This window comes from Oryza sativa, chromosome 2 (genome assembly GCF_034140825.1).
Source record: "Oryza sativa Japonica Group chromosome 2, ASM3414082v1".
Classification (NCBI taxonomy): Eukaryota; Viridiplantae; Streptophyta; class Magnoliopsida; order Poales; family Poaceae; genus Oryza; species Oryza sativa.
The window spans coordinates 24,342,428-24,367,041 of NC_089036.1; the positions used below are offsets into that span (position 1 = coordinate 24,342,428).

Sequence of the window (24,614 nt, forward strand, 5' to 3'; positions counted from 1 at the left end):
ATTATTTTTTTAAAAGAATATTTTTCTCTCGAGAAAAGAAAAGTAAAATTTGCGGGGCTCCCAAAATTGCTAGCCCGTCTCCCTCTCCTCGTTTCCTCTACCTCTGTGACTCTCTTCTTTTTTTTTCGTCAGTCTCTCCTCTATTCTCTCTCCTGTGTTTCCGGCGGAGGCACGAGCGCACGGACAGCCTCCTCCCCCCGCCTCCACCTCCGCGCGGTCGCCGCCGGCGAGGAGGCGGCGCCGGACGAGCTCCTCTCCTTCCCCGCCACGCCGTAGCATCCTCCTCCTCCCCCGCGCGCGCGCCGCTGGGCGAGCAAGTCTGGGGGCCAGGAGCGAGCAGCGCGGCGCGGCGCGGCCCGGCCAGGCCTCTCATTCCACCACCACTGGCGCCCATCTCGGCGGCTCGGATCGAATTCAGAGGTGATTCGAGAGAGACTCTTCTCTCGTAGCCCCTCCGTTCACTCCCTCCTCCTCCTCGTTGTCTCGTGTTCCGGCGTGGCGTAGATTGGAGACCTGTATTGATTTTTTTTTTTTGCGCCTTCGCACGCAGTTTCGTCGCTTGCTCTCCGACGGCGGCGATGATGGAGGCGGAGGAGGCGTTCCCTCCGCAGAGGAATCCCCGCCGCGCGCGGCGCCGCGACCTCAACGCACTGGTTTGATCCGATTGACCCCCTCAGTTTTTTTTTTTAAAAAAAAATTATTGTTGTTATATAACTCCCCATCGGTTTAGCGGCCCTGTGGCCCTGTCATTGTAGACGTTTGATGTATGCAGGGTTTGAGGTTTTACTGTGAAATTTGACTCTCGTTTCGAGGTTTTACCTGGAATGGATTGTCTCGATTTTATGGGGGGTTTAGGGTTCCTTACGTGAATGAATGGCTGTGTGTTTGCAGTGGTTCATGTTCTAGTAAGGAATTGTGATTTCGGGTTTATATATTTACAGCGGCAGGTTGTTTGTGAGTAAAGGACTCGAAGGTTAGGATTTTTTTGTAGTTCCAATTTGTTCGTATTTAGGCTTTACTGTTTTATATTGGTGAGTTGGAGTGACATTTTAGTTTCCTGAGGCAGTTTAGTTCAACCCATTATACTAGTTCATCCTCGATTGGTTTTGTGTGTTGCAACCTCTGACTATTAGGATTTAGTACTTAACATAGATGACTGCTCCAGCTCTTTTAATGGGCCAAACGAGGTATCATGCCGCGCCATCCTGATGATCTTAAATTTGCCAAACAAAGTATCATGCTGTGCCATCCTGATAATCCTAAATTTAGGACATTCTATATGTGCAAGTTCAACGAGTAGTGATTCCATTTCTATGTTGTAGAGAAGGTTGATTTTTTAGTTGTCATCAATTTGTATAAGCTGGAAGACACTTTAGGTTTTGAACATGTTGCATTTGCTATGTTCTGATGATTGAGGTATTATTTCAGGATCCCAGTTTAGAAGAGTCTGATGGAGAGGATATTGGTGTTCCAGAAGTTGGCATGGTGTTCAATAACCACACGGAGGTCAACCGATTCTACCGAAGGTATGCTCGCCGTGTTGGCTTTGGGGTGTCTGTTAGGAGGTCCTCATTTTCACAAGAGGGCACCTGCTTATATCTGGAGCTCATGTGCTGCAAAGGAGGGCGGCCACGTTATGAGCCAAAGTTCAGGAAACGGGCCTCTTCAACCACTAACTGTCCAGCCAAGATCAGAGTAAAGCTATGGGGAGATAAATTGTTGCATGTAGAGTTGGCAATCCTTGATCATAATCATCCTGTTAGCCCAGCAATGGCAAGGTTTTTGAACTCCTATAAGCAGCTATCTGGCCCTGCAAAGAGGCGATTACGTATGGGTGGCCCTGGAGCTATGCCAGTGGAAGAACCAAGCAAGATGCCTGTTGATAAGTTGGGTGCACTTGAGGAGCTTTTGTTTGGAGAGAGCAAGCACCATAGTTTTGTTGAGAGGGGCCGCTTGAAGTTCCAACCTGGAGATTCAGAAGCCCTTCGGCTTTTCTTTACTCGTATGCAAGCCAAAAATGCAAACTTCTTTAATGTCATTGACTTGGATGATGAAGGCTGTGTCAGAAATGTCTTCTGGGTAGATGCACGGTCAAGATCCATGTATGAGTTCTATAACGATGTTGTCACACTTGACACATCGTATGTGGTCGGTAAATATGATATGCCTCTTGCAACTTTTATTGGGGTGAATCATCATGGCCAATCTGTTTTATTGGGTTGTGGCCTGCTTTCAGATGAAACAGCAGAAACCTATTCATGGCTATTTAAGGCTTGGATAGCATGCATGTATGGTAATCTTCCAAAGGCTATCATCACTGGCCACTGCAGGGGCATCCAGAGTGCGGTTGCTGAGGTTATTCCTGGAGTCCATCATAGAATATGCCTATTTCATATAATGAGGAAGGCGACAGAGCGATTAGGTGGTCTGTCGGAGTACGCAGCTATCAGCAAGGCTTTCCAAAAAGCTGTATATGATTCTTTAACCATAGATGAGTTTGAAGGAAATTGGAATGCTCTGATTACATACAATGGGCTTCAGGGTAATGACTGGCTAAGATCAATTTATGAGTGCCGATACTCATGGGTTCCTGTTTTTCTTAAAGATACATTTTGGGCAGGAATGTCTGCTACACAAAGAAATGAAAATATCATTCCTTTCTTTGATGGATATGTAGATTTGAAAACCACATTGAAGCACTTTCTTGGGAAGTATGAGATGGCCTTGCAGAGCAAATATGAAAAGGAGGCCCAAGCAGATTTTGAGACATTCCATAAGCAGCGCCCACCTGTGTCAAAATTCTATATGGAAGAGCAACTGTCCAAGGTATACACCCATAACATCTTCAAGAAATTCCAAGATGAAATTGAAGCAATAATGTACTGCCATGTATCTTTCATTAATGTTGATGGCCTCATATCCACATTCGATGTCAAGGAATGGATTTTCCTTGAAGATGGTAAAAGGACTATGAGCAAGATCTTTACAGTGACAAATAACACAGATAAAAATGATTTAACTTGTATCTGTGGAGGTTTCCAGTTTAATGGAATATTGTGTAGGCATAGTCTCTCAGTCCTCAAGTTTCAACAGGTTCGTGAAATTCCTCCACACTATGTTCTTGATAGGTGGAAAAAGGATTTCAGACAGTTGCATGTGATGGGGCGTCCTTCAAGTGATGTTGTTCCAAACAATCGTGTGGATCGATATGATTATTTGTCAATGAGATGTCTGCAGCTAGTTGATTCAGCAGTCCTATCAGATAAATATCGTCTTGCTTTGAGATTGGTGAGGGAGATGGAGAAGTTTATGTTAAACAGCAACACGCATGATGATACACAACCAAGGATCAAGTCTCGCATTCCTAAAGCAAATAAACCAAATACAGTGGTTGGTCAAAATCTGGTAAACGTTGGCACTTACAATGGAAATGATAGGCCCAAAGCAACAACAGAGGTATCTGTTCAACCTGTAGTTAACATTGTAAAGATGCCTATTATGTTGGAAGCATTATGGTAAATAACTATGAGAATAATCATCTTAACCCACTGCCTATCTGATTGATCTTATTTTGCAAGATGCAGGCTTCTTCATTAACACAGGGATTGGATGTCCAGAAGGTACTACATTTAGCTATGGCATGAGTAAATTTTGGTGCATTATCCTCTTTATAGGTGACATTTGTTAATAAGGATATTGATTTCTATTTTTTTTTAACTATAGGGAGGAGCAGAAAAGGGCATAGTTCCTGCTGGTTACATTGGACTGCCAGCTAATGTTCAGCAATTCGTAGGCAGTCAAACAGCGATTCGCCCAAGCATTGTGTATATGGTTCCGGTATGTCAAAGTTACAAATGACTATATCTGCTCAACTGTGCCTTGATAGTATCTACAGCACCAGAGGACCAAATTCTAGGATATTTGGTTGCTTTTCTTGCACAAACATATGTGGATTCATACAACTCATCTTTATTTGTTAATGCATAAGCCCCAAGTACTCATCATTTTTCAGGATATGTGCTGTGAACTTGATTCTTTCTTATTTAATTTTTCAGAGTGGTGTTGACCCACAGGCATTTGGAAATGGTGTTCTGATGCCTGTTGTGTACCAGCAGATGTTCCAGGTTTGTATATTTTTGTGTTAGGACTTGAGAAGTTAATCCGTTCGTCTTGTAGGATGATTTCACGTTTATCGCTGGTATATCTAGGTACCCCAGCAGCCAAATGGAACCATGCCAGATACTTCAGCAAATGGAAAAAGGAAGCGGCCTCGTGCCCAGAAGCCAACAGAGGCATCTGAACAGTCAAATGGAACCCCGGCAACAGGACCCACATCTGGGTAGATTGAACAGTTTCTCATTTAGTCAGAACTCAGAACAGGTTTTCTTGAATTCTCACCCCTGTTAACCTTCATTGTGCAATCGTTCATTGAGTTTGTTAGAATCTGATAACCACATTTGCCATAACGTTCACATATTCTCCATAACTGCATCCCAGGTCTTTGTAAATATGCAGAGGAAGTGAAGAGTTGCCTAGAGAACTTCAAACGGATGCTAGCACTAACAAAAGTACATCAAATCCATCTTGGCTGTGATCTGAAGCCTTTGTGCTGCAGAGATTGAGCACGGCCAAGCCCAAGCGCCATTCTTCATTTGGATCATCCTGGAGTGAAGTCCAGGGTTGAAAAATAGCCTTCACCTCATTTGACTTTAGTTGATTCCAGCAACATTAGCCGATAATGTTTTTGTGGCTCTGCCATGATATACAAGTTCTGAAATCTCGCTGTCGTTTCCATGGTAATATGTAAATGATTTTTTGATGGACTAACCTGGTCATTTGACTGGATTTTTTTAGTTCGGAGGCTTAAAGACTCCCTTAGCATCATGCTAGCCATCTCAAAATATAGCTAAGCTAAAAAGACATACTTCAAGAAAGTAGCGAAATCTCCTCTAGCTGGCCAAATTTAGTCGTCCTCCCTCGCTAGCCAGTAGCCACTCTTTCCAACAGAAAGAGGGGAGAGGTTGAGTGGTTGACATGCAGGTCCCACTTAGGGCATCCATGTGGATTTCATCTGGATTATTTGCACTGAGGGATCGAGGTTATGATGCTCATGTTTTCAAGCTATGGGTCCCAACTTAATTCCCATATACTCGTATATCTCAAACATTGTGAAAGGTATCACCAGTGAAACTTTACCGAAACAAGTATGCCTCACCTTAATACCTTATGATCCCATTGGACTATATAAATCGGTAATGCCCTAGGGGCATGCGCAATGGTTATTGCCGAACGTGAATACGATAGACACCATAATTCTCTTAAAAATTTAAGTAGATCTATTTTTTTTAAAAAAAAAGTTTTAATTTCGTAGTAATATGTAATTAATCATGCGCTACTGATCACCACGTTTTTCCGAGCCATACAGTCTCTAGCCAAACTGCGCAGTCGAGTCAGTCGAGCTAGCCCTATACTTACCGTGAGCACGGGTGCCCATGCTCGAGAGAACATTTTCTGCCCATTACCCACGACGCAGACACGCAGTGACGTTCGGGTGCGACTGCGGTGGCTAGCCAGATAGTAAAGTTTCGCTCAAAGTAATATCGTATAATAGAATCGTATCGTAATATCGAGATACTATGAGATTTTTATTTTTAAGTTTAATTAATATTTATATTAATTATATATAGCCATTCTATATAAAATAAATATAGTAATGATATATGTCATGCAAATAGAGATATTTATCAAGGGAAACCACATTGGTTTTGATATATTTTACTGATTTTTATATAAATTTGATCGTATTTATTTACATTATTTTCAAAACACGTTATTTAAAATAATATTTTATAGTATCGTAGGGATTGTAGAATCGGAATACCACCTAAGATTTCGTAGGATAATGTAGTAATGAATAGTAGTATCGAGATACTATGAAAATTAGGATACTATGTGGGATCGGTATTGTTTCGACTTGTAGAATCGTAGTATCGTAAGATACTATGATATAAATTGGGATACTAACGACCTTGCGGCTAGCGACAACGATTGCAGCATATCCAACCTATTCTACGTCCAAATTCGTTGTACTAGAATATGTCACGTCCTAGTACTTGATTGGTTTTTTTTTTGACATGACACACCCCAGTGCAATAAATCTAAACATAGATTTATTATAGGATATATCACATTCTATTACTAGATTAGCTCCGTAATACAATAAATCTGGACATACTCTATCCGAATTTATTATACTAGAATATGTCACATTCTACTGGATTGACTATTTTTTTTGGGACATATCACATCCTAATACTAAATTGACTTTTTTTGGAACAGGGAGCATGTCAAACAGGTGGAGATCTAACCGACGGCGCTAGGCAGCGGCTAGCGGCAATTCCGACTTACGTTAGACAAGGAGTGGTACCTGGTACAGGAAAAAAAAATCACATCTTCCATGACAAATTTTAAAAGGCGCGTGAATTGGGTGACAATTTCTGAAAGACTGATGGCAAATACTGAAATCCCTCTGCCAAATTTGCTTCAGCCATCTCTTGCTCCTACAAAGCAAAATGAGCTCAGCAGGAATTTTCTCATCCTGTGAACCGAGATTTCTCCCAATTAGAGTGAATCTCATGCTTCTCCGCCCAGCGCCTGCAAATGAACTACACACTAACCATGCATCGCCCAAACAAGGCCAACGGCCACAATTTGCACGTCCCGGCAGGGAGGGCGTCTTACAGTGTAATTTTAGACAATAGACAAAGTCATAAACTGAACCAAACATACATTTAACAGATACTCAGGGGTTCAAAATAGATCTAAAATATGGTGACTAGAGGGTAGCATCCAAATCCAGCCAATCCGTATTTCCACTTCCACAGCAACCAGTTGAAATTTCGGTTGCAATTTACCTGCCGATCTAGAGCGCTGAGCCTAACTATATGAAAGTCCACATCTTTACAGCAAGCTTCCCTGGCAAATCACGGGCCACTGATCAAAGTTTGCTACTCTGCTCAGAGAAGAGATGCACAAAAAATGGCCGCGTCGCTTTTGATTTACACACGACACAGCCATGAAGTAGCTGAGATACTAGAAAGGTTTCGCCTCGACTGAAATGATACGGTATCAATCTCAACAGGCCAAAAAGCTTCCAGACGCATTTCCATCTACTGCCGTCCTTCTTCCTCATCTTCATTGTTTTCATCTGTTTGTGATGCCAGCTTCACAATGTCTTCCACACGGATCTTCCCATCTGTAGCATATTAAAAAAGACAGAGGACCAGTTAGGAAACAGCACAAACAATTGTGCATGCACTATCATCAGCAGAACATAAAAACATCAGGGAGGACCTTTGTCTTTAGAGAGGTTGCTGACAAGCTCTTGGACGCCTTCCTTTCCTATTGTATCCTTCAGATAAGCTGCTGCTGACGCTACCTCCTCAGGAGTCACCTTGCCATCAAGATCCCTGCAAACAAAATCCACAAGTTGTTTGTAACTTCCAAGTGCAACCTGATGTCCTGGTCAATAACTCTTTACTACAAATCAAGTAAACATCAAGCTCCCACATTATCCAGGAGAAGCATCTGTGCAAACAGAACTTAATTTCAAAACATTTTTTGCTTAATGAGGGGAATACGTCTCATATATTCATTGTACTGAGGCACATGAATCGGCCAAATTATCCTACAACTATGATTTTCACACAGCTATAAACAGTTGAATTGGTTTATCTGAGTTGTAATTCACTTGTAAGGGCATGGCGGATAAATTATAATAACAGATGGTAGTAAGTATTCGTTCTCATAACAGGGAAAAAGGTGACAATAATAATTATTTTAGCAAGACAATATTAATGAAAATTCACTAGATGTGGAACAGCAAAACACACTAGTTGACTAGCATGACACAAAAAAATTCAGTACACAGCAAGGGACATACCTATCAAGAATTTGCCATCGGTTTCCAATTTGTGCATCCACGTCATCAATCTCCTTTTCTAATTTCTGGAGCATAGCATCAACCTAAAATACAGAACGATTGTCAACGACTAAACCGCAAATCATAAATATTATAGGACCGTATTGATCAGCAATAGTAGTATTGGAGAAACATCTCCAGCATCTAAGGTGAAGTTCATACATAAGTCAATCAAGAAAGACGAAAGTACATAACATGTAACAAGTCAATCATGGCAATAAAAAAAACCAAGACTAGAAATTTCAGAATGAGTGCTGGCATATCATTCTTGAATCTGTATATCTGAAGTATAACACAGTTGATGTTAGCTATAGTGTTTTGTTCTCAAGCTGGCATATGAAGGGGGAATAAAATTATGCAGATTCCATCTATAGAGGAAAACTTATCAAAAAACAATAAATCAAAGTTTCAAGTGATCCTCTTTTTAGGATTTACACGAACTCCTTATATTTTCAAGCAGAGAGATTTACACGAACTACTTATATTTTAAAACAGAGATGAACCTAATATGCATGTTACCTGGAGGGGGGAGGGGGGGGGGGCATTTCAGTCACCGTGGTAAACTATGAATTTGCATGCAGGATGAAAAGTATCAGTACCTTCTCAATCAGCGCCGATGAGACCTTTTCTTCTTCATCAACCTCAGCAGCCTTGTCCGACTCTTCTCTAGCAGCCATGTAAGCTTTCTTAGCTTCCTCTTCACCTTCTGTACCCTCCTTTTCAAGCATAGAGTTATACAGTTCAATCTGCATTCAACAAAGACCAAGAGTTATTGAACCCTCCCAAGTATTTGCAACAAAAATGGAAGATAACTGCATGAACAATTGTCACTCTAATATCACTTTACAAGTTCATATGATACCTCTTTGTTGACAAGGCTGAGGAACTCTTGACGCTCCTTGCTAACAGACTGCAATATAAGGAAGTCAGAAAAATGGCCTGTTGAATGCTCATAATTACAGTAAAAGAAATGCATAATTATTTTCTATCATATAAAAACAGTAGTGGTTCAATAGAATTATAAGGATACTAAAGTCAGTGTATAGTTACCAAAAGAAAGTATGGACTAACTAGGATCATACCGATGCGGATGCCAGTACAGCCAGTGCTCGACTAAAATTACAGAGCTTTTCCTTATCGTGCTGTTTTGCTTCTCTCAGTTCTTCTTCTTCCCTAGCAGTAGGACCAGTCATTTCCTTCAAAGCCAAATCTTCTTCAGCAGCCTTTGGTTCTTTGAGTTTGGCCTTTTCTTCTTTCTCTTGTTTCGCTTTTTCTTCTTTCTCTTTCTTCTTCTCTTCCTCCTGAATATTTTCATATCAAAAGCATTAACAATTCAATGTTAGCAATATTATCCTGAAGATAGAACAATTGGGCTACAGTTCAACCTAGGGATTTTAGAAGTATCACGCAGAACATAAAATAATTGGGATACTGTTTAGTCCTACTTCTAGCAGTATTTTGCTGAAATGAAAGTAATTTGTTTCAGAAAAAGGAAAAAGCATGTTCCTTCCACAATATTAAACTAAAGTTGACACATCAGATTTCATCAACAGACTTATGTTCTTCTCAAGCTAAGTGTAAATACAGCATATTATAGTTCTTACATCCAATGGATTAGCTGATAAACAGAAACTTAACAGTCTAAATTTGAGTAAAATTTGTAATGACTCCTCCAAACTTCTTAATATGGGCACATAAACAGAAACTTAACAGTCTAACTTTGGCACGTGTGAAAACACACGTCACACAAGAATCAGTTAATGCATCACAATTTAGATGCACTATCGTATATGTGTTGTTTTCTCCAATTACTCTTTTTTCAGTCATTCTTTTTTTTGTTCTTCACAAGGAAAAGTTTGAATAGTATAAACCATGTACTGTTTCTGATATATGCATTACCAAGAGGATATGGAAGATCCTATGAGGTTCAAGCATGAAACCTAGCAAGGGCACAACAGAACATGCAATACTAAATACTAATACGCCTAACATTCACACAAATCAGAATCTGAGAATGCAGAGTGCAGATGATCCATCAGTTGTCCTATAAATGGATGTGTTTCTGAACTAGGTCAAATACAATTTAATATAAATTAAGATATGGTACATAAAGATTAAACACAGGAAGCATTTTTAACAGAGGGCAGTTCTGCATCGGCTGATATTTGTACAATCAAAGTGATTTACTGATTTCATAAATGCCCCAAGAATAACTGTTTAATTTGCACAAGCAGAAGTGAAATATCTTATGTACATAAAGAAAGGACCATATTATGTATACATCACCTTGATAAGTTCTTCCTGCATCTCAAGGAATTCCAGTTTTCTCCTCCTCTCAGAAACCGAATCTTCAGATGGCAATACGGTCCCAACTGTATCCACAACTTCATCTGGTAGAGAAGATAAGGTTGCTACAACAGCCTCCTCAGGCTTCATTTTCCCAGATACGGTAAAAGCTCTAACATCACCAGATATGAGTTAGAATCAAGCACGAACAAATCAAACAGCAGTATCATAGCAAACGAGAAATATGTGATATCAATCAATGTTACCTTGAAAGTATGAGAAGAGAGGATGGCACAGCATGATTAAGTGAGAGATCCAACCAATCTCGGAGCTGGACAGGAAGCAAAATTACTAGCTTAGAAAAATATTCAGTTACAAGATAGCAGTTAGTTTTTTGTAACACACAACAGTATGGTTAAAAGCTATGTGATCAAGTTTTTTATGTGCTCAATTCAAGGTGGAAATGCAGAAGCTAAGTGCTAGTTACAACTTTCCTTCATCTGCCTATCAGACCTAACAGAACATTACCCAAGAAGAAATAATCTAATGAGATCATATGTCTCAAACTAATAAGTAATAAACTAAAGAATGAGAAAGTAACAACTAGGACAAATAATTTTGCACAGAACAAACATATATTCTTTTGTAGAACAAAACTATAAGCCCGGCATGGAAATTGATGGATGGCTCTAATCTATGGAAACACAAAAATGAGTATGCCGCATCACTAGTCATTCTTGACACAAGAATCAAAGGTGTGTTAAAATGACCGAAGTTAAGCCTAGACATGTGCATGAGATATCATTATCACGGATATGTTGTTTGGACTAAATGGACAGTGGATGGAAAAAGGTGTGAACTAATTCGTCCCAAAAAGGAAGAATGGCATATAATGTGAGAAAGGAATGAATGCCAAGAGTGACGTATAGGCAGCGAGAGTAACAAATAATTCCAGCAAGTAAAAGAGTGAATAAATTGTGTGGATATGCATATAGCGGAAACAATGCAAAACCAACCTGTTGGCGCATTTCTTCTGTTGACAGCAAACCTAGGTGACCACGTTCACGACAGGCTTGCCGAAGTTCCTCTTCAGAGAGAGACTCAACACCCTCAGCTTGAATCATCTTATCGTCATTCTTAATGCTACATATAGAAGAATATAATTACAAACCAAAAATAAATAAACTCGGTCCCAAGGGGAAAGACCTCCCCCAGGGCATTTCAATACACCTGAAACCGGGGGCTGGGGAAGGCCACGAAAGCCAGTCCCCCCCCCCAACCCCCAACCAAAAAAAAAAAAAACTCGGGGAGACGCCCCCTATGGATCAGGAAGGTGGGCCCTCACTACAAACAATAACCAGATATTTCGCCCTACTATTATGGAAAATGCAAACGGCAGCAAAGTAAATAGCAAAACAACTAGTGCATTGAATAATAAGATACTGTTAAAATATCTTATCTGTACAGCAAATAATCATAGTTGTTAAACCTGAGAAACTGTTCGAGTCAAATGTATGCCACAGCCACTTAGGGTACATAGATCTTGAAAAATACAAACAAATACAAATTCTGGTGTTTACTAAGTTTCAGTTGCATATCCAGCAAAAAAATTACTGTTTATTTTCTTTGCATATGAATTAGGTGCCGTAGACTTTTGCTTGAAATCACTCCTTTGTTTTACAATTTGCAGGCCACCCACCTCTGTTCTTATATTATGCAATTATGATAAGAGACTACAAGATTGCAAAAATCACTCAGTATGCCATTTGATGGTTGTCTTCTAAGCTTTATGAGAGAAAGTACTAAGCAATAAGCTATCCCCAGGTATCCATCACTCGCTGTATTTCAAAATTGACCATTCCAAACTTCCAGTCATATTTATGTCAAACAGATTTAAGACACCAAATATGCAAATCTAATTGGCACTCCAGTTGTTAAGTTAAATATTTTCATACATGTCATATAATCTTCTCGACGCAAGTACTTACTCTTGCAGTTTTTTGCGAAGCATGAACCTCAAGTAGTGGTCAGTACCGAAAGGTCGAATACCCATATATTTGCACATGTTTACCAAGCGTGGTCTGCAGAAAAATTGAAAAAAGAAATATCAATCAGCAATCAGCTCTAGTGTAATGTGATGATGAACTTACAAGTATATTAAGAATGGTAACCTGCTCATGTTATCCAAAGTCAGCTCATCATTAAACAGCTTCGCGAAGTTCAAGATTTCATCATTTGAGACATGTTCACCTCTCCTAACCTAATTACCATTTAAAGTGAGTTATTCGACAAACAAATTCAGAAAATCGTCTAACCTTCTAGTGACAAACAACGCATGTATAGAACTTATACCTTGTTCAAAAATTCATCAAGATCTTCGGCTGTTTGTTTTATTTCTCCACTACGTGATGTTTGAACTTCCTTTGCCATTTCTTTTGCAGTATCTTGCAAAAACTTGGCATACTCCATTCTTGCTTTCAGTTTCCTTTTCAACGCTTCCTGCACAGATGAGTGAACTACATTCTTAAACCAATCGATTTGCACTGCAATAGTTTTTGTGGTTCCAGTATAGGTGGTACAAGGGGACACCAAATTAAACTCGAGATGCAAAAATCTCTCATTAGCAAACATGGAAGATGCATACAACCTCCTATTGACTTGTTACCATAATGATAGTACACATGCATTAGTAAAGTATCAGTAAGACAACACCAAGTAGAGAAAATCAAACGCCTAAACAATATTGATCACATTAGCATATTATGTAACTCAAGTTGTTACACTGACATACCTCTTCTTTCATCTTGTCTTGGAAAGTTGAGGGAAGCATATTTGGAAATAACTTGAGGAACACTGGAAGTAAGAACTCCATGAATGGAACAATGATGAACACAGCAAAAGGTACCAGCCTGAAGATATCTGCTGTTGTACGGGTCAGTTGTTGTCTCTCTCTTCTTGAAAGGTTCTTTCCACCAGCAAGTTTCACCAGTAATCTTGACGAAATCCTCACATCTGCCCAGAGTAGCTTTGTCCCTAACCAGTAATGCTGCAGCGTTGACACAAATTCATCCTTCCAGTGCTTCAGCTTTGCAGCCCAATCAGCTCTGAACACATAAAAAGAAACAAATGTTAATAAAAGAAAGGGAAAGGGGAAATTAATATTCTTGTCTTAAAATTATGGGCTGGAGGGCAAAGAGAAGGAAGTGAGACCTGCTCATCGAAGCAACAGCTCGGAGAGCAGGACCAATACCCAGAAGCCTCGCCCAGAATTTTCGTACAATTGATTGGCCAGCCTTTACAGATTCTTGTACCTGCTTAGCTTTGGCTTTAGCTTTTGCACTGCTTAGGCCTTCCACAGCCTGATCACATTCTTCTGGGGATGCCTCCTTTTTCCTTTTGTTCTGTTTCTGATCCTCACTCTGTTCATCTTCAATATCCAACTTAGGTTGCCCAGCTGTTGCAGTTGAGGCTGTGCGGACTGACTGCAGCAAATGTCTAGCACCCATAGGCAACCCAAATTCCTTCCTTCCAATTCCATAAGCAGGTAGAGAAATCCCATGGGCTGGGCGCCGCAGAAGCCCATTACCAAGGGCTAGTAGATCTCCCTTTATCAATTTCACACCATACTGCCCTTGCTCCCATTTGGAATCCCCAGAGCTTTGCTCAAGAAATCGCTGTCCGATTCTTGATTCATCCTCAGAACCAGATCTTCCATGTTGGAAGGTAGAGAAGGGGGACAATGAGAGGGTAGGTGCGTTAACATGATCCAAAAGATACTTCCTTCTTCTGATGACCGCCCTTGAAGCCATACTTAATTGCTTCACACCTTTCCAATTAGAAGGCCAAGGTCATGCCTTTTTCGGACAAAGACCCTGAAATAATCCAATTCAAGCATAAACGTGTGGATTATCCACAAAGGGAAAAAAGAAAGAAGCAGCACATATGAGTGAACAATATTCATTCCAAGAATTCTAGCTTAATGTTTAAACAAATTTTGCTACTTTCCCCCAAAGGCCCTACATTTGCTGGTTTCAACGATGAAATAAGGATTATCCAGAGTTCCCACAATACTGCACGTGGTGTGTTGAAGTGGGAGTTTAAATCAACAAGATAGCTATCACCAGAAATTCACTTCAAGCATCCAAGGGCATCTCAGCACAACACTAACATCGGTAGAAGTTTGCTAGAATCTAACAAATGTAAAGAATGGAATAGGAATCAATTCATTGAACCTAACAGATAAGAAAATTACTATCGCGAGCTGGAACTAGGGAACCAGCTACTCCCATGTTGCTAGAGTACAGATACAGGGAACCCAAGTAACACAGTAAATTAAAGTCCACTCATTTCACAATTCCTGTGAAGGCAAATAATCGAGGGAAAGATACAGTTCTGGTAGCTACAGAGAACCAACAACCCAGAGACAATCCAAACACACGGCACTTAGGATCTACCAGTGTAGCGCTACAACATCATGGAAAAAAATAAAAAGAACTTTTAGGAAAAACACTAATTCGTTTGCATTGATCAACACTGACAAATCAATCCTAAGATGACCACAGCCAAATCACCCAAAAGAAAAACAAAAAGAACGCGACACCGATGAGCAAAGAGCGAGCTCACCCACCCGGCTCCCGATCCACTCCACCCAACGACCTACTCGCGGCTCAAACGCGAATCCCCCAGCAGAGAAACCCAGGGGAAAGAAATCAAAGAAAAACACGCCCAGGGATCGTCTCGAGGTAAAGCGGGGGTGGAGAGTGAATCGGCTCACCGCCGGGCGAGAGGCGCGCCGCCGAGCCCGTCGAGCTGCTTGGATCGAGGAGGGGTTAGGGTTTTGGAGAGAGGAGGAGGAGAGAGAGAAGAGGAGGGACGAGAGAGAAGAGCAGCCGCTGGGTATTTGGAGGGGAGAAGGGGAGACAAGCCGTGAGAAGAAAGAAAGAAAAAAGTGCAGCGGCCGAGAGAAGAGAAAAAATTGCGAGAAAATAGGGAGAGGGGGAAATAAAGTTTTCGCGGCGCGGCAGCGAATGACATGTGGGGACTGTCTAAGATGCAGATTTAACATTTTTTTCTAAAATTGTTGAAGTTTATTACATCCGTTAACTTTCTTTGTTCACATGTTTCAGAAAAAACTTTCTTTGTCACATGTTTAACCATTTATCTTATTAAAAAAATTTAATTATAATTTATTTTGTTATAAGTTAATTTATCACTTAAATTAGTTTAAGTACGATTTATATATTATACATTTACATAAAATTTATGAATAAAATAAATGGTCAAATATGTGTTTAAAAGTTAATGGCATCATCTATTAAAAAAGAATAAATTATTTATATATATATATATATAGCTTGTCTTAAAATATTGGATAAATCAAATTTTTATGTTTGGAATAATTAAAACTTTATTAATTATGTGGTATTTTTTTCTCATTTTACATATCCATATTTAGTTATCTCTGTCGAAGGAGAAGCCAATTCTAATGCGGAGAAAAGAATCGGCATGTTTCTATCGTTTGTCTTTCAGCTTATAAGCAGCTATCAAATTTTGAATTTAAATATTTAATTTTAGAGTTGGTATATTAGAGTTTGTTATTGCAGTTTATTTTTTATTATTGGTTTTTAAATCGCTAAGTACACATGTATAAAAGTTTTGCCCGTAATTTATTTTTCTAATAAGCCGTTTTATATCCTATCAAAGGTATCAGAATCTGCTAGGGTAGGCGCGTACTCCTTCCAGCAACTCGGTCACAATATTTTGCTCAGCTTGTGACCTGCAACTTGGAATTACAGTATAAGTTTTGAAAATTAAAATAACTGTAGAACTTGGAATTTGTTACGGTCTTACTATTTTTCCCCCGGTTTTATGCTCTGTATTTTGTATTTGATGAGGTGCCAATACGAGCAGCCTATTTGGTGGAGTATATGCTTCCGCTACCTTTTCTTTTTTAGCACACGTTATTGATAGTACTCCCTCCGTCTCTAATATAAAAGATTACTTGCACTGTTTAAGCACTCGTCTTATTTAAAATTTTTTAAAATTATTATTTATTTTATTTATAACTTACTTTATTATCCAGAGTACTTTAAGCACAACTTTTTATTTTTTTTCCATATTTTTTTAAATAAGAGAAGTGGTCAAACAATACGACTCCTAAGTAAAATGTCAAAATCCATTATATGAGGAGCAGATGATAACTCCTAAGGTATATTCCTCATGTACTTCATTATCTGCTTGCCCTCCTGCAATGGAGCTCATGGATCCATTATATGAGGAGTTGATGATAACTCCTAAGGTATATTCCTCATGTACTTCATTATCTGCTTGCCCTCCTGCAATGGAGCTCATGGATATATCTAGTTTTTTTTTTCCGCTGCAGAGTTACATGGTAATGTCCTCTTAACAAAGAGGTTGATTAGACTTCCTTTTCAAACTTTTTACGATGTTATAGCTCACGAAATTTGTGTGGAAGTTTCAACAAATATAAAATGTAATTGATCGGCAAGGGGGGCTTTGGGGAAATGCTTGCGAGCAGCGTTGAACGTTCAGAAAATTAACACATTATTCCAGTTAAAAATGATATAATTCATAAGAAAGTAAAAGCGGGCTGATTATAGTTACAAATATTTTTTGGAAATACAAAAACGTGAAAAATGACCACTATCTCCTCGACAACTCGATACAATTTTCACCGTGTTTACTCACATATGCAAAAAGGGCGGAAATCTTGACGGCAACCAGGCTATCTCTCTGAAGCTTGTTTCCTGTATCAGGTGAAAACGTGAGAACCAGGCAGATTCTGATGGTAGAACAATCAGGGGAAATAAAAAAAGTTCAAAATAGTTTGGAGATGAACTAAAGTTTGAGAGCTCGGAGAGCTGTATACCATGGTAACTTAAAAGTGTCTCTCCACCGAGTCTGCTTAGTAAAACTCGTGGATATCTTGTTCAGGCGTACGATTATCTCTTCGAACGTCGGCCTGACCGAAGGTGTTGGATCCCAGCACTCCTGTATAAGCCTGCATGCAACGAACCACCGTGAGAGGCAAATGGCATGAAGACAAAATGAAACATAGGCGGTTTTGCATTGAAAAGAACACCGTGCTTGATGATGTTTTAGGTGCTAAAGTCTAAACCTCCACAGTACAGCCGAGCTGCTAAGAAAAAAAGGTGAAGGAAGCAGCTTTTGCAAAGCGACATCGTTTGCCTTTTGGCTTATCGAACGGAACCAGAATTTTGATTTTTATAACCTAATTTTAAGTTGATTTTAAGATTTTTTATCATATTTATATTGGCTTTTAAATCGCTAAGAGAACATATATAAAAGCTTTACCCATAAATTAATTTTTGGATTGATAATAAGCCGTAAAACGACTTATCAGCGGAGTATAAACCAAACGATTAAACTCGGTTGCGAATTTTGATTGAGCAGAAACAAAGCTCATTGCGAGACCACCAAGGTAATAATACAGTGCATAGAAACTACTTCTAGTTACTAGTTGAAAAGCTTATAGTAAAGATTCACTCACTCTCTCAAATCATCAGGATAGTATTTGGGTTTGTTCTTGAACGGTGGTCTCATACCCTCCAAACAAATCATTTTCGCCGCCTCCTCCGGTGGTTTTGGGTGGAAAGCATGAGTTCCTTCAATCATCTGAATCATAAAAGTCCATGCAGAAAATGCCATTTTAAAAAGATGCCAGTTCAAGTAAATATCGGAGTCAAATCAAACCACCACTGTGGATTTTTTTTTCTTCTCTTTCAATACATTCAACTGTGACAACTCTTTAGCATATAGGAGTACAAATTGATTCTGTTGCGTGTAAGATGAATGCTTTTACATACCTCATAAAGAATGAGACCAAATGCAAATACATCTACACTTCTGTCAAACGTTCCATTTCTGTACATCTCAGGAGCGGTGTATACACCTAGGCAAAATACGGTATGAAGATTGTTGAGTACAAGATAGAACACCAAGTGTTCAAGTGACTCTTTTGCACATAATAGAAGATAAAATACAAAACATGCACACAGCCCATAGTAAACCGATTCTATTACAGGCCATGGAAAGTTAGTTAAAATGATACAAAACAATACAGGGAGAAAAACATTCATAAGTCTTAACTTCACGTAAAGAACAGATGCAGCTGCAACGGGGCCAATAAAATTGACTAAAGGACTGTAGCTCTTTGGAGCAAAGGCCGGGATGTTACTCATTCCATTATCTAAAAAAAAGAATATGTTCCGTCTAAAGGATTAACATCATAAATAACTTATAACCATTTAACCAGGTTTTAAAGTACATTTAATCGGTTATAAGCTTCATGCACGTATAAAGTGCCCCCTTTTTTTTTCCAAAATGCATAAATGCATATATCCATTTCAACGATATTCCCTAATAAGCCGTTTGGCTTATTAGTGAATATGGGCAACTGATGAGGCTCTAGAAACCACATGTTATTTTAAAGAAGTATAGACCAATAAGTAACACGATTAGTCACTCCCCAATCAAATGTGCACTTTTGTACATCGCCTAGGAATTTTAAGTAGTACAATATATTGCCAATTTGCCATAGTTTCTGACACTAGAATATGCCCAATATGTATGAACTGAAGTCGATATAAACTGCCAATGAGCAATTTCAGGGTGTAGCATCAAAACAAGAGTTCAACATACTGTTAAATTTTGATGTCGTCTGATCCATTTGTGGATTATCTTCTGAGACTTTAATCAGACTACGTGAGCCAAAGCCTGCCACTTTAAGTTTCCCTTCATCATCCCGCACAATGCTTCTGCAACCTTACCAAAATATCATAACATACAGTGCACAAGTTGAAAGACAGTATGGTTCAAAACATTGAACCAACCCAATGATAAAATTAATTTAATTCAGCTTACTTTGTTGACAGATTGCCATGGATGATTGGCTCTGGCTTGCACTCGTGGAGATAATTTAATCCCCTAAATGAGAAAAAACGAATGCTCTCTCAATTTGTAGAAAAATATAAAATCAGGTTTCCAAAGCTAGCAGACATGAGCTTCATTTTACTCTATTGAATATGTCTTCTGACATACCTCGCAATGTCAAGGGAAAATCTGATAGCTTTGTAAGGCTGCAAGCGACCTTTTGTTTCAAGATAACTGGCTAAATCACCCTAATCCGAAAAAAAAAACAGATTTAGTCATTGATGACAAAAGAGGCATACTGTTCAGGTAAGTTCATAGTACTCTTATCAAGATTATGTGAAAATTGTCCATAGACTGCCAACCATTGCACCAAGGAAATTATCAATTTGAAGGAATATGATTAGGAAATAATTATGTGTAAAAAGACAATCGTTGCCTCCTCCAGTTGAATCAATCATAACAGCTTACCTTTTGATGATACTCTGAAACAATCATCATTGGTACATTTTGTGTAACAGCTCCCACAAATTGGACCAAATTTGGATGGCGGGCCTTCTCCAGTAAAGTAAGCTCGTGTTTAAATTCATTTCTGAGTTGATATAGCAATGAAACTTAGAGTTAGAAGCACAGCATGAAAAATAAAAAAAGAAAAGCAAAAAACACCAAGTAGACAGATCTGGAAAATAGGGAACCTCTATTTATCATTTAAAACTATTTTAGTTTAGGTTACACACTGACCATATGAAAATAACATCCATTATGATATCAACAACAAGCATCACTTCAATAACAATAATATAATTTACTCTTAGTTTTGTCTGTGAAAACAAAGATTGTTGGTCAAGTTTAGTGAACAAAAATAGCATGACGTCACTGAGTAATTGGAATTCCACACTGATATATCCAACAAACTGAAACAACAAATCACTGCACTTGTATGGTTATAATAGTCTAAAAATGCTTTTATGTATATGCATCAGTAATAAAATCCATGTGTAAAAATGTAGTATGCATGAACGGTATTTTTAATCACATGAAGAGAAGATGTAGATCATGGACTCATGGTAGTGAATAGTCGACTGCATGAGGCATAAATAAGGTACAATAGTAAGGAGAATTACGGAGGCAGCTAATACATGCTATTGGCGTCTGAGAAGCTGTCTTTGTCAAGTATCTTAACAAACACTTTGGATCCATACCACCTGGCAACATAGTGACCCTGTAAAAAGTTTTATGGCAAGTAGGATTTGTCAAGATTCTGTGAAAGTCATAAGAGAAAAAAAGGGCATGTGCATTTGCATGAATGTGAAGAAGAAAAGACATGGACCATAATTTAGAAGATAGAACTCACAAAACAATCAACTGATGAAAATACTAAGAACCATCACTAGATTGAGTTTCCATGGGGAGTGGAGCACAATTTATTAATCATTGTAAGTCCAGATATAAATCAGGTGTCATACACAAACACATGCCTTTTAAGTATCATAAGCCTTAGCACTTAAGTGGAAGTTGATAAATACCAAACATATGAATAAACAAATTACTGGAAAAAAAACAGGGGAAGTTGAGCGTGCCTTTGTAACTTCCTCTCCTCTTCTGAACTCGAGTTCAAGTGGGTTCAGCTCATACTCCGGAACTTCTTTGGGATTTGAAACTGTCATCGGGGTCTTCTTTTGTTTCTAAGAAGCAAAAAAAGAAAAAAAAAACATGACACTATATATGTTCTGTATATATGTATCAAAGCAAGTAAGCAACAATCAATTGCTTCAGGAGTTTAAGTAGGTGATTATAGTACCGGAGTTTTTGCTCCTCTTGCTCTCAGAAGGTTGTAAACTTCAAAGTGCCCGTAATGCTTCGCGTCTGCCGCTGGCTGAACATAAGAACATTGCACGCATCATTTATGTTCGATCAGTCAATCGACTTATTCATGGATAGTGCGTACGTGCCTTACACTTCGCTAGTTGCAGTCTTGCAGAAACAAAATGAATACTCGATTACTAGTAATGTTTGATACTTTGATCACACAGAACGAACACTAGAAAATGTTCAGTAGTACATGAACAGTCTTCATCCAGATTCCAGAACTTAGAACAGAGCACCATGGATAGCAATGCGAGGAGAGGAGAGAAGAGAAAAGGATGGCGCAGTACCGTGCTGCCCCAGCGGTCGCGGGCGTTCATGTTGGCCTTCCAGCTGAGCAGCAGGCGCACCACCTCCCCCTGCCCCTCGCAGGCGGCGATGTGCATCGCCGTGCGCCCGTCGAGGTCAATGCTGTCGACGTCCACCCCGTCCCTGAGCAGCTCCTCCACCCCGGCCACGTCCCCCTGGCACGCCGCGAACAGCAGCCGCATCGTCGCGTCCAGGTTCTCCGGCACGGCCAGCATCGCCGCCGCCCCCGACCCATCCTCCGCCGCCCCGCCCCCCTCCCGCGGCGTCGGGTCGAGCGACGACTGCCTCGCGAGCCCGAACCTCGTCGGCCTCGCCCCTCCCCCTCCCCCTCCCCCTCCTCCACCTCCTCCACCACCACCGCCCACCGCCCCCGCCCGCCGCGGAGTGTACACCGGCTCCAGCGACAGCTGCCGCCACACCCTCGCCGCCCCCGACGACAGCTGCCGCGATATGCTCCTCTTCAGCTTCGCCGCCGCCTCCATACCCCGATGGCGATCACCACTCCTCCGAAGAATCCCGCGGCCGCAGTTGGGATCTCGCGCCGTGGGGTGGATGCTTTTGGGGATTGGAGAGTGGGGTTCCACGAACCGAGCGTACTACTGCTACTACTACCGGAGGACGATTAGTATACGCGGAATTCCATTAGCACTCGTAAATCGTACTACTACTAATCATCAAGCGTCCTTGTCAGTGGAATGGAACTAGAACAGTGGGAAGCATATGATGAGAGAAGGGGAGAATACATCCCATTAATTAATAAAATCTTCCGTGCAGGTGAGAGGTAGAGGGTGGGAAATAACCGCCGGGATATTGTTTATTCCGGTGTGGGGGAAAAGGCGCGCGCGTGGTTGGTGTTTTTTAAAATTAAAATTATTACTGGTTGGGTTTGGGGGTTGGGGCGATAGGTGTCACTGACGGGTGGGGCCGTCTCTCTTGTGGGTGTCCTGTCAGTGGGGAGTGGGTGGATTTGGTGGTGTTTATTTGGTTTCTGTCGGTTCGTGAGAACACTTGCCGACGACTATTCAGTTTTTTTGTTTTTGTGTTTTGGTTTGGAGTTGAATTATTGTTGCGTAGCTGGAGAACCGGAAGGATGGTGGGCTACTGGGCTGTGTGATGACTTGTCTGTTGAAATTTTCAACACTTTGTCGTGCAAGACTAGACTGATTCCTATAAAAAAATAATAAAACTGTACCGGTTTATAATATATAGCTTGACAATTTGACCTTTTTTTAATTACTTGCTCTAGTGAACAAAAGAGACTGTTCTGAAATTATCAATCCGTTATCCGCACTTTTCTATTTTTTAGAAAAAAGACACGGTACAAACGTAGACACTTACAACGTGCACACACCGTATTAAATTGATGTAGTACTTAGCTATCCCTTCACGATTCAGGAGAACATTCTGTGTAGGGAAAAAAAGGTTAGAGATGACATTGATGGCCTCATTTTCTTTCGCGGAATCTCCTAAAAGGAGAACAGTTGCGCAGCACGTATAATGGCTTCTGGTGTCCAATCCTGGTTTGCTTTATTTAGGGGATCTTTTAGTTTCCGGCGCCTCAATGGCAACAGTGTCCTGCCCCGTGTTTGGAATGGCGATTGCATCGAGTACGTTCGTGCTTAATCCGGTCGGTTGAGATTTTGAGATGACACATTCTTTTTTTGTGGCATCTCACCAATACCGGATAGCGTATGAGCTATCGAAAATATCCCGTCCCCTGCTGGATTCGGATTATCATATCGCATCCATGAAAGCTCCACCAAACGACAAAGCTTGATGGAGGAATAAATAGCATAATTTCGTTCAGAATTTTCTTTTACTGTTTGATCGATACGCTGCCCCTACTTGCAGCCCGACAGGTGGGCCCCGTGGTGGGTGACACAGTTTGTTCCCTTTGGTAGTTAGCTTCTTCTTGCTTTCCTCTAGCTCAGGATAATGGAGAGAAATTATTAGCCGCCAATGACATGCCACTCCAGCACATGTGGTTAGGAAATACTCTCACATTTTTTAATATATAGTGTCGTTAATCTTTTAAGTTATGTTTGTTCGTTCGTTTCATAAAAGAATTATGTAATTATTATTTACTTTATTGTAACTTGTTTTGTCGTCAATTGTTCTTTAAACATGAAAAAAATTCTTTACATTTGCAAAAAAATAAATAAGATGAATAACCAAACGTCTATTAAAAAATCAACAGCGCATATATTAAAAAACAAAGATACTCTCTCCGTCTCATAATATAACAATCTTAAATCGGATGTAACATAGTATAATGAATATAGTTTTGAGGGTGTAATCCAATAACAACTGGTGGTACTCCCGTCTGTTTATATTTGTTGCACTATTTTATTTCATCCGTTTTATATTATAAGCCATTTTACTTTTTAATACAAACTTTTTCAATAAAAACAAATATATTATCAAAATATATTTAACTTTTAATTTAATGAAACTAATTTGATGCTGTAGACATTGCTTTTTTTACTATAAATTTGATCAAATCTAAAGAATTTTGATTAATAAAAGAATCGGACAACTTATAATATGAAATAGAAAAAATATGTCATATTTGGTTTAAGGTTGCTATATTATAAGATAGGGGGAGTGTAATAAGCACGACTTCCACCTCCGGAGCAAGGGACGCGGGGCTATGGGCCTGTTTGGCACAGCTCTAGCTCGAACTCTATCTCTTTTGGAGCTGGAGCTCAGCCAAACAGTTTTAGCTCCAACAAAACTAGGAGTAGAGTTGGGTGGAGCTCTCCATACCAAACAGGCCCTATGTTGGCAGCGTGCGAGCGAGAGCGTCGCTGTCGTCGATGGCGATGGTGAGTCGCAGTGCGCTTGCTTGCCCGGCGCGACGGGCGGGTTTCGCGCGCGACTGGAAAGCGCTAGCTACTCGATCAGATCGCACGATCCTCTCTTCTCGCTGTCGCTGTCGCTGTCGACGCGACACGATAGTAAATGTACTAGTACTAGTATTATATCGTTTCGTTTTGCCCTCGCGTGGTGGAAGATCAGCATGCAGCATGAATGGGAGAACCGCCCTGGTGTTTCCCTCATTTTGACAAGTGCACCGGTGGCCAGTGCATTGATCAAGTGCGCTTCGTACGATCGAGATGGCGACTTCGCGAGCGGTGGATGATGATGCGCGTACACATGCATGCGCGGCCTTGCACGACAAATGGCCCGCCCACCCAACGTTCGCCACTATACCGCTCTGGCCCGAACGGGCAAATATGATGGACTACACGTGCGCCACGTT

General features: G+C 40.2%; 3 protein-coding genes across 5 annotated transcripts; 1 reads left to right on the forward strand and 2 right to left on the reverse strand.

The window, feature by feature from the left end:
- The first annotated feature begins 127 nt into the window (after positions 1-127).
- On the forward strand, positions 128-4,884 carry LOC4329935 (protein FAR1-RELATED SEQUENCE 6). 2 transcript variants are annotated; one of them, XM_015769834.3, is made up of 8 exons: positions 128-420; positions 551-653; positions 1,429-3,456; positions 3,579-3,620; positions 3,724-3,837; positions 4,056-4,124; positions 4,209-4,380; positions 4,498-4,884. In XM_015769834.3, exons 2-7 carry the CDS (start codon positions 579-581, stop codon positions 4,341-4,343), a joined length of 2,463 nt encoding a protein of 820 aa, XP_015625320.1. In that variant the 5' UTR covers positions 128-420; positions 551-578; the 3' UTR covers positions 4,344-4,380; positions 4,498-4,884. The 2 variants fall into 2 exon arrangements, with proteins under 2 accessions (XP_015625320.1, XP_015625321.1); XM_015769835.3 differs by having other exon boundaries at positions 3,585-3,620.
- Positions 4,885-6,679: 1,795 nt separating this feature from the next.
- LOC4329936 (uncharacterized) lies at positions 6,680-15,141 on the reverse strand. Of its 2 annotated transcripts, none has more exons than XM_015769836.3 (15): positions 15,042-15,141; positions 13,478-14,139; positions 13,059-13,371; positions 12,620-12,766; positions 12,439-12,527; positions 12,256-12,348; positions 11,284-11,410; positions 10,534-10,598; positions 10,268-10,439; positions 9,064-9,282; positions 8,844-8,891; positions 8,581-8,727; positions 7,943-8,025; positions 7,354-7,469; positions 6,680-7,255 (listed from the first exon to the last, which is right to left on the reverse strand). In XM_015769836.3, exons 2-15 carry the CDS (start codon positions 14,074-14,076, stop codon positions 7,170-7,172), a joined length of 2,304 nt encoding a protein of 767 aa, XP_015625322.1. In that variant the 5' UTR covers positions 14,077-14,139; positions 15,042-15,141; the 3' UTR covers positions 6,680-7,169. The 2 variants fall into 2 exon arrangements, with proteins under 2 accessions (XP_015625322.1, XP_015625324.1); XM_015769838.3 differs by having other exon boundaries at positions 14,895-15,141.
- Positions 15,142-16,782: 1,641 nt separating this feature from the next.
- On the reverse strand, positions 16,783-22,044 carry LOC4329937 (integrin-linked protein kinase 1). The gene is made up of 12 exons (XM_015769839.3): positions 21,334-22,044; positions 20,979-21,053; positions 20,758-20,862; positions 20,317-20,399; positions 19,649-19,769; positions 19,349-19,428; positions 19,172-19,234; positions 18,950-19,065; positions 18,115-18,200; positions 17,799-17,923; positions 17,157-17,288; positions 16,783-17,034 (listed from the first exon to the last, which is right to left on the reverse strand). The coding sequence occupies exons 1-12, from the start codon at positions 21,832-21,834 to the stop codon at positions 17,013-17,015; spliced, it is 1,509 nt and encodes a 502-aa protein (XP_015625325.1). The 5' UTR covers positions 21,835-22,044; the 3' UTR covers positions 16,783-17,012.
- Positions 22,045-24,614: the final 2,570 nt, after the last annotated feature.

Excerpts from the sequence above, each read along its gene's own strand:
- LOC4329937 (XM_015769839.3), bottom strand. The coding sequence starts at position 21,834 with ATGGAGGCGGCGGCGAAGCTGAAGAGGAGCATATCGCGGCAGCTGTCG. Across the intron at positions 19,429-19,648 it reads TTTCAGAGTATCATCAAAAG|GGTGATTTAGCCAGTTATCT; the intron begins GTAAGCTGTTAT and ends TTTTCGGATTAG. Across the intron at positions 17,289-17,798 it reads TATCCTGATGATTTGAGAGA|GCTTATACAGGAGTGCTGGG; the intron begins GTGAGTGAATCT and ends CGTTGCATGCAG.
- LOC4329936 (XM_015769836.3), bottom strand. The coding sequence starts at position 14,076 with ATGGCTTCAAGGGCGGTCATCAGAAGAAGGAAGTATCTTTTGGATCAT. Across the intron at positions 11,411-12,255 it reads CTTCGCAAAAAACTGCAAGA|CATTAAGAATGACGATAAGA; the intron begins GTAAGTACTTGC and ends TTCTATATGTAG. Across the intron at positions 8,728-8,843 it reads TCAGCCTTGTCAACAAAGAG|ATTGAACTGTATAACTCTAT; the intron begins GTATCATATGAA and ends TGTTGAATGCAG.
- LOC4329935 (XM_015769834.3), top strand. The coding sequence starts at position 579 with ATGATGGAGGCGGAGGAGGCGTTCCCTCCGCAGAGGAATCCCCGCCGC. Across the intron at positions 654-1,428 it reads GCCGCGACCTCAACGCACTG|GATCCCAGTTTAGAAGAGTC; the intron begins GTTTGATCCGAT and ends GTATTATTTCAG. Across the intron at positions 3,457-3,578 it reads GGCCCAAAGCAACAACAGAG|ATGCAGGCTTCTTCATTAAC; the intron begins GTATCTGTTCAA and ends TTATTTTGCAAG.